At 42.2% G+C, this 12,015-nt stretch overlaps 1 protein-coding gene across 1 annotated transcript in view; it reads right to left on the reverse strand.

The window, feature by feature from the left end:
* ARHGEF4 (Rho guanine nucleotide exchange factor 4) overlaps positions 1–12,015 on the reverse strand; it is a 203,429-nt gene that overhangs the window by 32,748 nt on the left and 158,666 nt on the right. Inside the window, exon 7 of the mRNA XM_077349355.1 lies at positions 1,977–2,027. Coding sequence (XP_077205470.1) covers positions 1,977–2,027 — 51 coding nt within the window. The remainder of the gene's footprint in view (positions 1–1,976; positions 2,028–12,015) is intronic.

Below are 12,015 nucleotides of genomic sequence, written 5' to 3' on the forward strand. Positions count from 1 at the left end.
TCAATGCAACAGATGTTCAGATTCATCCTGATGGTCCTTAGTACTTGACATGTTATCAGCACATATTAACTCAAACAATTTAGATTTTGGTGGGTAGCCGCGTTTGTCCGAAACAGCAGGCACCCTTACGACCCACTAAGTTTTATTCTGGGCATAAGCTTTTGCATGTACACACTTCTTCAGTGTGTACCAGAAGTCATCAACCACAAAATATAGATTTAGGTAAGGAAGGTTTTGCCCAGGTTGTCCAGTCCACTGGTCTGGGGCAAGGGCCCCACACTTTCTGGATGCACCTTGTTCCCCAACCCTCAAACTTGAAGAAAGCTGCATTTTAATGTGTCATGCTTGCATCATCCAGAAGTGACGTCAGCATGTCAGTGTCATCAGGGAGTGATGATCTGCGTTTTGGGCAAAACTCTTATCTTCCCACATGGAATTATCTTCTTGAGAGTGTGAAGAAAACTCACTGGGTTGATTTTTTAAAAAATATTGTAAATCTCTGCTATTTAAGAAAGAATTTGACAACCTGAAAATGTGAACTATCTAAACCAGCCTTTCTCAACCTTTGTACCATTGAGAAACCCTTGAAACATCCTTCAGGCTTCAAGAAATCCCAGAAGTGGCACGATCATGTAGAATATGGTTCGGAAGCATAGCTTTGTACACGCCTACCAGGAGTCCCTCCCCTTCCCACCCCCTCCAGGCTCATTACTGGCCATTTTGGGTGGAGGAGCAGATGGTCATATCACCTGATAAATGATTAGAAAGTTTAAACAATATGCATAAAAATTAATTAATTCCCACCCATTTGGGAAACCCTTCCAGAGCTGCCAAGAAATCACAGGGTTTCACAAAACCCTGGTTGAGAAAGCCTGGTCTAAACTGTTGATGTTTCTGCATTTTTCCCCTTGCAATTTTGTGTTGATCTATCCAATGGGATATTTTTGTCTATAAGCTGCCTTGTATCCCTTTTTGCATAGAAATAAAAAAAAGCACTGTATAAATACTTAAATAAGAAACAATGTACTAATCTAATTATGGTTTATTTATTTATTTAGATTTATATACCGCCCTCCCCGAAGGCTCAGGGCGGTTTACATTAAAACTAGTCAACGATACATTATGCTATCTTTTAGCTTTGGGCTAAGTGTAAATAATCTACAGAAAGAGGGGTTACAGGTAGCCAGCCACAATGGGGATAAACCAAATTCAAAAACCATAATCTATCCTTTATCGGGTCCCAAACAATGTTAAAGCTTTCAAGGGCCTAGCATGGTGTACTAATTAGGCTGTTGGTCTAGGATCTAGGAGACCTAGGTTGGGATGGCAGTCCCCAGAAGGACCTGGAGATCCCCTGGAATCATAGCTTATTTCCAGACTAAAGAGAACCAATTGAACTTGATGGAAAATTCAATAATTCACACACTATTTTATGTCATTTTGATTTATCTTAATTTAAAAAATTAAAAGTGTTACATGTATATATATTTTTATTTCAACCATATAAACAAGCACTCTAGAGTTGTTGTTTTTTAACCCAAAAACCTTACAATTCAAATATATATTCAAGTGGGTAGCTGTGAATAAAACTTTGTTGGTCTTAAAGGTGCCACTGGACTCTACATTAATTCAAATATATTTCCGTCCACTCCATTTTTCTTATATCCCTTTATGTATACCTTCATAGCCATGCATTACATTTTAATTTAAAAAAATGTAAAAATCATTATTATACTACATTTGTATTACTAAAATTAATTCTTAAAGAAAAAAGGAAGGGTGTGAATGAATCAAATAAATAATCATTTTGCAATTCTTTAAAATTCTCTTTGTTTCCAACATATGCAACTGCTGAAGTTGCAGTTTGAAGTAGAACTTGCATAAGAGAGGGTGACAGATGTTTTATCCATGCCCTTTTCCCTGCTGATAACTGACCCTTGCCTTGATCCTACTGTAAAAAAAACTCAGGTACAAACCTTTAGGCAGTGGGGGGTCAAAGCAGCTTTGAGGAAGCATCCATCTCTTCTCTGTAAAACAGCAAGTTATATTGCTCCAAAGCAAAATTCAACAACAAAAGTCATGTAATACATTTTATTAAAACTAGAGAGTACAAGCTTTCATGTTCTTCAGAAATCTTCATCTAGCGGGACATTAAAAATTAAATAAGAAAGATGTCTCAGACCTTGACAGGTCTTTTATCTACATCCCAAATGCAGTCAGTCAATCAGAGGTATGGCAGACATATTTGAATAGAGTGCTGCTGCTGGGTGGAAGATGTATCAAACCATACCCTTGGCCTTCTAGGAAGAGGGACATTGGTTGCAACCAGTTGCAAATATGAAAACAGTGATTAATCAAATGTCTCTTTAAGTGCACACTGGACACTTAAAAGCGCAAGCAGAGCAAAAACTTGATAGGCATTAGGAAGCAGGATAAAAAATGGAGACATTCCTTTAAATATAGTGAAGATAATTTTACAGAAGAGATGTGCAAGGACATTAAAGGTTCAGAGTTAGCCAGAATAAGAGAACTGACACATGCATTCCCCCATATATCCACAGATGTACCATATTCGCTGTGAAGTGGGAAACCACAAAGGTGTCTGTTAGGCTTGATGTTTGCAAGGTGCTTTATGCAAGCCTTTGTGAGGGAGCAGAACTGACACTTTTTCCCCCCAGAAAAGAGAGACGAAGCCTCCCTGCTGTTGCTTCCCCCGCAGGTGAGAATTAAAGGTGATTAATGGCACTGTAGTCTGAGACAAAAATCATCTTCCTTTTCTTCCCAGTCTTTTCAGTGTCCACCTCCTCCACCACCTTAGGGTGCCTGGAGCTTTCTTATTCTCTTTGTATCTGCACTTATTGTTTTTTCACACCAAGCATCAAGAGCATTTTGCATGAGTCACAGCCTCTAAGGAGAAACACATTAATTTTCACAGGAAGAGACAGAAAGTTTTTAAAGACCGGGCATTCTGATTACAAAGACTGTTTCCACACTGGGAGCTTGGCTGCCCCAGTTCCCATGCAGAAGCACAACTATGGGGTGGATGCGGTACACCGGGCCAAATGCTCCCCAGTGCGGGAGCAAGAAGGGACAGGGCAAACTGCCTCAGCTCAAACTTCAGCCTACAGCCCAGCGTGGAGCATCCAGTGCAGAAACGGTCTGTGATACACACAGCTGGCACAACTAGCTGAGGCAAGGTGTGGCCACAGGATAGGAGGAAAGCCATGGTGAACCTGGATATGGAATTTAGTGGAAATGCATCTGGGACAGCTTCCATACTGAGTAAAATAAGTTGCAACTGGGGTTGAGGGAACTTACATTTCTTATTCATACGGAGCTCAAAACAGAAGAAGGGAGGTACTTCAGCTGCTTTCTTACTGATACACTGTACTGGCTTGGAACTGTCTGTTTCCTCTCTTTGTTTCTTATATGCCATTTTAAGTCAGAGGAATATTCAAGGTTTGCCATTTTCTCACCTGTGCCAAGCAACCCCAACCCCCACCTTCAAGAAACTGAAGGGCAGAAGATAACGCAGCAATTTAACCCACAGAGAAATCGTCCTAGAGAATTAAGGATGGCAAGTAAAGCCAAAGCCCAGCAACTCAGCCAGTGCCTCAGAGAACACTTGGTTCAGAGACTTGGGATGATGATGATTGTTCAGCTCACCAACGGCCTCCTCCTGCACTGCCACCAGTATGTGGGAGGAGAAAATGGGTAAACCAAAGTCATTTGTAGTTACATCTGAGCAGTGTGGCCCACTAGCACCGACTTGTCGTGCAGCAAGTGTCACTCAGTTTGGCTTGCTCCAGGTCATCTTAACTTCCCTATGCACTTTTGTATCCCAGCTAGGCACCCCCTCAGGGACTTAAGGCAAACTATAATGGATCAGCTTCAATTCTCCTTCAGTGACATGATCATAGAACTGGCCACTTTGCCGGGGTCATTCTGAGGGCTACTGATATATTCTTATACATTAAAATGAATTAGTTGCCTGATTAGTTAGGGAAAAATTTTTGTTAATCAAAAGGTTTTAAACAGTTTCACTTCAGGGACATGGGAAGAGCTGCTGCTTCGAATTTTTATTCACACACACAGAATGCAAAACCTTACCTGTAGCCTGAAGAACTTGACTATGTTGCATTATTATAAATTGGATCAGAGATACTTTAAATCCCAGCCACATACCTTGGTTAAGGAGGGAACTAGGATCCTGGTTATGCTCTTGCTCTTGGGAACAGCAAGACTAACATTACAGCCAAAAATTCTTCTCCAACTTAGATCTTGATCAATAACAGCGCTTGGTGTGTTTGGAAAGAAGATTTATTCCACTAACTTTTAATGTTTCTAAAGAAAGGGATGCTGCAACTAGAAATATCCTGGAGGGGATGAGAGATCAAGGATGACAGCTGCCACTGCTAGCTGGAATACCAACTTGTGGAGAATCTCATGAGTTTGGGCAGCAGCATAATTTTGGCAGACGGTCTCTCCAAGGGACAAGTAGACTTCGGTGATCATACTATGAAGCACAAGTTCTCAGCTTGAATTAAGATACACAGTAATGTATGTGAAGTACTCTGGACACTCTCAAGCATGCTAGTCAAGATTTAAATGAATAAACACTTTTATACATGATTGGAAGGGGATGGCCACATTTAAACAGAGCAGAGAAAAAACAGTTGCATGAGTTTTAAAAAATCCTGGTCCTTTGTATGTTCAATCTGCTACAGCAAATCAAAAATGTAGTTTGTTTCTGTTTCTGCAGTATGTAGGATGTATATACTGCTTTCCAGATATGTTGTTCAATGTAATTAATCAATGGAAGCTGGCCTTTGAAGACGTCCACTCTTCCCATTCACTTTCTTGAACTTCTCATGAAATCAAACACTTTCCCCAAAGCATGTTACAATGTACATAATGATAATGAAGCTGCCAATCAAAGAACAAAAGTCTAGTTCTGGATTCTCCCCACTACCACCACCCAACTTCACACCAAACTAAGGAAACAATTATGCTGTGGCTTTCTTATTTATTATTCATTATTATTCTTTTGCTTTAACTGCTGAATGGAATTATGAGTTGACAAGACACAAAGTTTATGCAGAAAATCAACCAGAAGCATAATGAGAGCACCTTCCAAAGCAACAGAGACTTTCATCCTCATGCAAGAAAGCCAACTTGCCAAATGTGACTTTGGTATTAAAAAGGTTGGATTCAGTGTTACCACCCATGAAACCACTAAGTACAGAGAACACTGAACAGAACATGACACACAGAACAAAGAAAGGAAAAGATCTAATACTGGATTAGGCATTAACATTAAGAGAGCACAACAGCTTCATTAGCAAGTGCTGGAATACACCGAAAGAATGCATCCCAAATGTTGATTGTCAAACTGCAACTGCATACGTCAAAGGAAAGGCTTGTTGAGTTTCTGAAGGTTTCGAGGTCCGTCTGACTCAAAGGCTGAAGAAGCAGCGCATGCGACTATTCCATTTGACAGCAAGTCACACGATTTATTCACTCTGCAGTGTTTCTGTAAGCATTAATGGACTCTGAAACTACCAGCCTGGATGCTCCTCCACTCTGTCCATAGACCAGCATTTCAGCTGTCTTATGGAACAAGGCTGGCAATAAAACCTATCACCAACAACAACAATCTGATAATGGGGGGGGGGGGGAGAGAAGGATTTCTCCATTTCAGAAGACCCGTTTCAGCCCCTTGGAAGTCAGCTCTCCCACAACCACACCTTGACATTGCCTTTCAGCTAGAAAGAGAAGAATCACAAAGCAGTTTTTGGGTCAGGATGTCCCATCAGCCATTTTTATACATGCTGCTGTAAACAAGCGTTCTGAAGTCATTAAGAAGATAGGATCAAAGCCAGTGAAGACATGCATTCCACAGTGAATGCAAGCACAGATTCCTGATGTACCCTAATGATCCAGGATTCATCCATTACAGCTAACTGGGCATCACTCACATCCCATTGCACATATTCTCAGAGACCCAGCCGCCTCAGTTACTGAGCTCTCTTGGCGCTAATGGATTAGGCTTTTCACAGCAGCTGTAGACAGGTAGCCGTTTCCTCGTATAATAGTTCATCACACACGTACCATTTAAGAAGGCCAGAGTACATAGATCAAGTCTGCCAGGCAGTCTGCTCAGCTTAGGAGGCGATGTGTGTCTGTGTACAGCATCACTGAGAATATGACCCAGGAGTAGCTGGCAGTTATTCAGTTAACCATGCCGGTCGCAGCATATCTTCCTTTTCAACGGTGCTGCTTTGGATTACAAGGCACAAGCAACAGGACACGAGGAGTGGGAGAGATACTGAGCGCCGATCAATAAGAATGGGAGACATGCTCAGACACACGGCTAGGACAGGAGACAAGGCAAACCCGGAATCACACAATGACGAGCTGACCTGCTGATCTGTAGCCCAATCCTGGGAGCCCCCATCCACCGTTTGCCACGCAACCGCAGTCCTGCTGCTCAGTGAAATGCCAGGAGAAACATGAGCACAACGTTAATGATGATGAGAAAGAGCAGAATGACAAAGACCACCACGCGTTGGGTCTCCGGATTCATGTTGCACCACAGGAACGTATGAAGCGCACTCCATTTCTGCCTGCTCTGGTTAGACCCTTTTGCCATGTCTGGGAATAGCCTCAGCCCTAGAAAAACACTGCTTTTGTTTTTTTTTTAAAGGCACGTTAGCAGCGCTGTTTCTGGAAGGAAGTGTGGGGGGAGCCGAGGGAGGGGAACACAACAAAAGAGGTATTCAGCAGCTGCCAGGAGGGAAACCTGACTTGATTCAGCATAGCCATTATCAGCCTCCAAGCATAATGCATGCACATGCAAGAGCATCCTCTTCCCCTTCTAAGCAATCCTCCTTATCTGTTTTTTTTAATGTTCTATCTCAGCAAAGCTGCAGCTTTCCACTTCATCTCCAGCAAAGTAACTGCCTCCATTGCATTAGCTGAGTGAAGACTTTGAGCTCCTATTGCAGGAGGGCTGCGTGAACCCAGAGTTCTCAGCTGTGATATTGGCTTTCCAAAAAGCTAGTCAGCTATTTGCTAAGCGCTGTAGCTAGGATACATGCAGGTCCTAGCAACCAGGGAGAGTCAAAGAAAATGTGGCTTTTTCAAAAAGACCTTCAGAAGTGGATGAGCCAGGTTTTTAAAATCTTTTTACAGCTATGACATAGATACAGGGAAAGCTTCCCCATTTGAAGATTCATGGAGGTGTTTCTCTGTAGATTACTATTCTATCTAAGCATGCATATGCAGGCAGCAACTGATAGAAGGGGAGAGATGATGAACTCTAATGGTAGATAGTGATCTGGTTTTGAAATAAAAAAGAGCTTAAAGCAATGTAGTTCAGTCTAGACAAGAGACGACAGGAGAGGAGCTCACGCAAACCAAAGTAATTTAATTCTGGAGGAGGATTTCTATGATGAGACATTGGAACCTGTATCATTAATATGATGTAGATGTTTAAAAATTTGACTTCCACATTTTAAAAATATATTCAATTCACATGAACTCTCAGCTAAAAATTGGTAAACCACTCTGAATTTATCACGCTCATGACCACTGGGACAATGGAATCATTTATCACAAAGGAATTGTTTGGGGGAATGTAAAATCAAAGTTCCTGTTTGTGGTTAACTATGGGAATCACTAATGCTACAATCTGTACAGGAACTCCCCCCCCCCAACTCAGCCATGTATTCCAGTGGTTGCTTGAACTGGCCCTCACCAAGGTGCCTTTCCATGAGAGGCCACTTCTCTTTTGGATCAATTAAATGGACAGCACCTTTCACCCTCTTACAAACTTAATTTTTTCTTTTCTTGTAAACCTTTGTGAGTCAAACTTATCTCTATCTGAGGTAACACAATGGAAAGGGATAGAAGGCATGGGGCCAATGCTCTTTGGACTGAGTCCATTATCAGACTGTGGGAGAGAATGAATCTTTACATTTTTATTTTTAAAACTGCCTACCAAGCAAAGGGGGGAAAAATACTTGGTTTAGTCCCAAGGAATGTGCCATGATCAGATTAAAAGAAAGCCCCTTGGAATTTATTTCTTATTTCAGCAGGCCCAAGGGACAGGCTTAGTATGTACACCCCCCCCCCCAGTATAGATGGCTAGAAACCAAATATCTAGGAAAGTCTGGACTTTGTCCACAGAGATAATATTTTGTTCAGTGTTTACAATTTTATGCATACAGATAAGTCAACACATCAACAAAAGAAACTGCCATTACCAACTGATTCACACATTCATAGGGTTGCCAACCGGTGGGAGATCAGGATGTGCGGGGACAAGAGGAGGCACTGGCCAATGATATAATGACACTTTCAGGAAAACCTGGAAGAGTTTTCAGCAGTTCCTAAAGAGGAATGACATAACTTCTGGGGGACAAACTAACCTTTGGCCGATGGCATTATGTCCCTTCTGAGCACCCCTGGAAGTGACATCTGCTCACTCTAAAAGTTACTGATTTTGGCCCATACCTAAAGTAATGTAATGTCGTTTCTGGGTTTTCCTGGAAGTGACATCTCACTGTTAGCATTCAGCCATTTATTTTGTTTTATTTTTCTGTCATGCTGTGAGTGGCAGCGAGAAATGACAGCTGAGGACAGGGCATCCCTCATCCCCAAGGGAGCTAGCAATCCTACTATACAACCATTTGGTTCAATGAGAGGGTGTGGTTTCAGTCATATTTTACATCACTTCCACTGAACTAACAGTTACAAACCTGGTAGTGCCATAAGCTCTTTTTAGATGTTACAGGACACACCTATCAAGCAGATGGCAACTGCATATAGAATCTCCCAGTACACACAATTGCTATGTTGTCTGAAACGAGCAACAGGTATTTCAAGCTTCGGTACACAGAGATCCCAAATCAAAAACAATCACATTGCCATTTCACTACATCTTCAGAGGAGGGTTGCCAGACCTCCAGTAGAGATAGGGGTCTCTATCCATCAGGCCCTGCTGACAAAGGGGCATACCAGTAGAAAGAAGCAGCCCAGGCCATGTTGTTGGTGTTGCACAGGAAGTAGCATCATCATGCCAGACTTCCAGGTGATTTGTTGGTATTAGGGCAAAAACTCTATGCTAAAAACTGATTTTATCACAGAGGTTTTGCCCAAATACCACAGCATCACCTGGAAGTCACTGATGTCACTTCATGTGTGATGCTTGTGCGGTGGCTTGGACCTTTCTCCTTCTTCTGGGAAGTCCCTCTGCCAGACACAAGGAGGGATCCGGCAACCCTACTCCAGAGTAGCAAAACATCAAGCCATCAATAGTTCAGACTAGCAATTCACCATTTCAAAAGTACATGAATCAGTAACAAATAGGGTTGCCAGATTCCCTTTGCCAACCAGCATGGGATGGGGGGCTCATGAAATCCAGGGCTGAATCTGCACTTACTTTGTTCACTCCATTGTGGATCCTGCTGAATCCAGACTGATTTGAACTTGGGTCTTCTTCTCTTCCCCCCCCCATTAAAACAGAAAAGTGTTTTTAATACTTATTAAATTTGCAGACGATACTAAACTGGGAGGGGTAGCAAACACAACCGAAGACAGAATCAGAATACAGTATGATTTTGATCGGCTCGAGAAGTGGGATAAACTGAATAAAAATGAAGTTCAATAGGTACAAATGTAAAATTCTGCATTTAGGTAGGAAAAACCAAATACACCAATATAGGACGGGGGAGACTTGTTTGGCACTAGCAAGTACAAAAAGGATCTAGGGCAGAGTCTGCACTTACTTTCTTTATTCCATTGTCAATCCTGTTGAATTCAGATCGCTTTGAACTTGGGTCTTCTTCTCCCCCCCCCCATTAAAACAGAAAAGTGTTCTGCATGTGGTTAGGGAAGCTCAGAAGGGAAGGGGGGAGCCAAGCACAGCCAGAGCAGAGGAAGGAGAGAAAAAAAAACCAAGAGGCAAATCTCTGCCAAGAGAAGTTAAGACTTCTGGAGCTTCTGCAGAGAGAAATTAGGACTAACCCTTTAAGGCAAGCTTGTAACCTGGGCAGCCTTGCCAATCAGGGCTTCTCTACCATGGAGCTCTTCAGCAAATTCGAAGCAGGCAGAGCTCCACATGCTTTCTCAATCTGATTCTTCAAATATTAAGGGTTATATCCACTCTATGATATTGCAGGATAAAAGTAGATTCACTCTGGATCAATCATGCTTGTTGCAGAGGGAAAATTCAAATCAGACAAAATCAAAATGGAAATCGCATTCAATGGAGATGGCAGGGATTGAATCGAACTGGGATTGGAATAAAAGCTCCGTGCAGTTTACACCCAGGTTGGGAAACACCTGGAGATTTGAGAATAGAGCCTGAGGGGGAGAGGGACCTCAGTACAATACAATGCCATGAAGTCCCTCCAAGGCATCTATTTTCTCCAGGGAAATTGATCTATGTAGTCTGGAGATTAACTGTAATTCCAGGGAATCCCCAGGTCTCACCTGGAGGCTGGCATAACTAGTAACAAATGATTAAAAACTTGTCAAATACTGCTTCTACTTGAGGGAGAATCTCACATATATCTGAAGGGTTGCAACAATGAACAAACTTACACAAAACACAAGGAGATATATGCCTTCTATGATATGTGCTTTCTGTTGGACCCAAATTGAGGGGATAAATACTTCAGTAAAGAGAAACATGTATAAAATGTGCTTTGCATTTACATTATATTATGACTTTGTTGCATTCCACACTGAGAAATATTTATTGTAAAGGAGTAAAATAAGAGAGATTATTTTCTGTCTCCAAAGAATTTATATTCTCCCCTCCGAACAGTTCCCTCACCATGGGGTGATTGAGTTGTCCCTGCCATACAGAAGAACAGAATAAATTCTAGCCATTTGGTTGTTTCACAATATTCTAGAAAGCTGTGAGATGGTAAAGTACTGTTCTACTTCCCAGCCAATCTATTAGCATACGGAAGCACTAAGGTGTTCTTGTGCTTGGACTGGATGGCTCAACCGCAGTCCTTCCCTTCTGCCAGCTACAGGTGTGTGAGTTCTAACTCACAGAGTGCCATTCCAATGGCTGAAATACTGGGGTTAATTCTAGAATGAAGAGCATTTCTCTACACAAGGCAATGCAAATACCATTTCAGACTATCTTACCAAACAACTCTAAAATCTGTCTCCCAGGGACTAAATTATTCTCTATTAAGATGCACAATATTCCTACTGGCTCTGGTCAAAAATGTATACGGGCAAGTTAATTAGATCATGCTCTTACTAAACGGATTTGACCACTGGAACTTCATGAATTACAAAAGAAAATGGGTCTGAAGCCAAGGGACTATCTGTCCAATTCCATTGGTTCCTAATGTACTGACTATTTTAAACTCAATGTTCCTAAAGACTCTCAAATTAATCTTACTTTCAAATACATCAGTCTGATTAACTGATCAATTTTCAGAATGCTCAGTTTTCTGGAGCATGTATCAGCCAGCTCTCATGGACATTTTAATATTTACCCTTATCAGCAATACTAAAATGTATTGATAAACAAGTGGCAAGAAGGTCCAGGGCTATCATTTCTTCTGTATTGCCTCCCTTTGGAGAAATCTTGTAACAATTTCCAATATCCAATTTGTTTACAGAGATACAAGTACAGCGCAGGTGGAGACAAATAGGCACCCCCACAAGGCCACAGATCAGCTACCCTGTATCAAACTGAGAGAGATCCTGAGGTGCAGGATCACCTCAGTATCAATCAGCCATATGCCCTTAGTATCAATCGGCCATAGGCTCTCTAGGGCAGTGGTCCCCAACCCCCCGTCCGGGGACCGGTACCGGTCCGTGGATCAGTTGGTAGCGGACCACGGCTCCTTCTCCTAGTCCCTGGCTGCTGCCTCAGGGGCTGCCCTGCCACCAGTTCCCCTTTGGTGCTTTCCAGCGGCCACCATGGCTGGGGCTCCCCCTTGGTGTGGCACTGCGCAGCTGCTGCTGGCAGCGCCCCCCAGT

The sequence above is a fragment of the Paroedura picta genome, chromosome 8 (genome assembly GCF_049243985.1).
Source record: "Paroedura picta isolate Pp20150507F chromosome 8, Ppicta_v3.0, whole genome shotgun sequence".
Classification (NCBI taxonomy): domain Eukaryota; kingdom Metazoa; phylum Chordata; class Lepidosauria; order Squamata; family Gekkonidae; genus Paroedura; species Paroedura picta.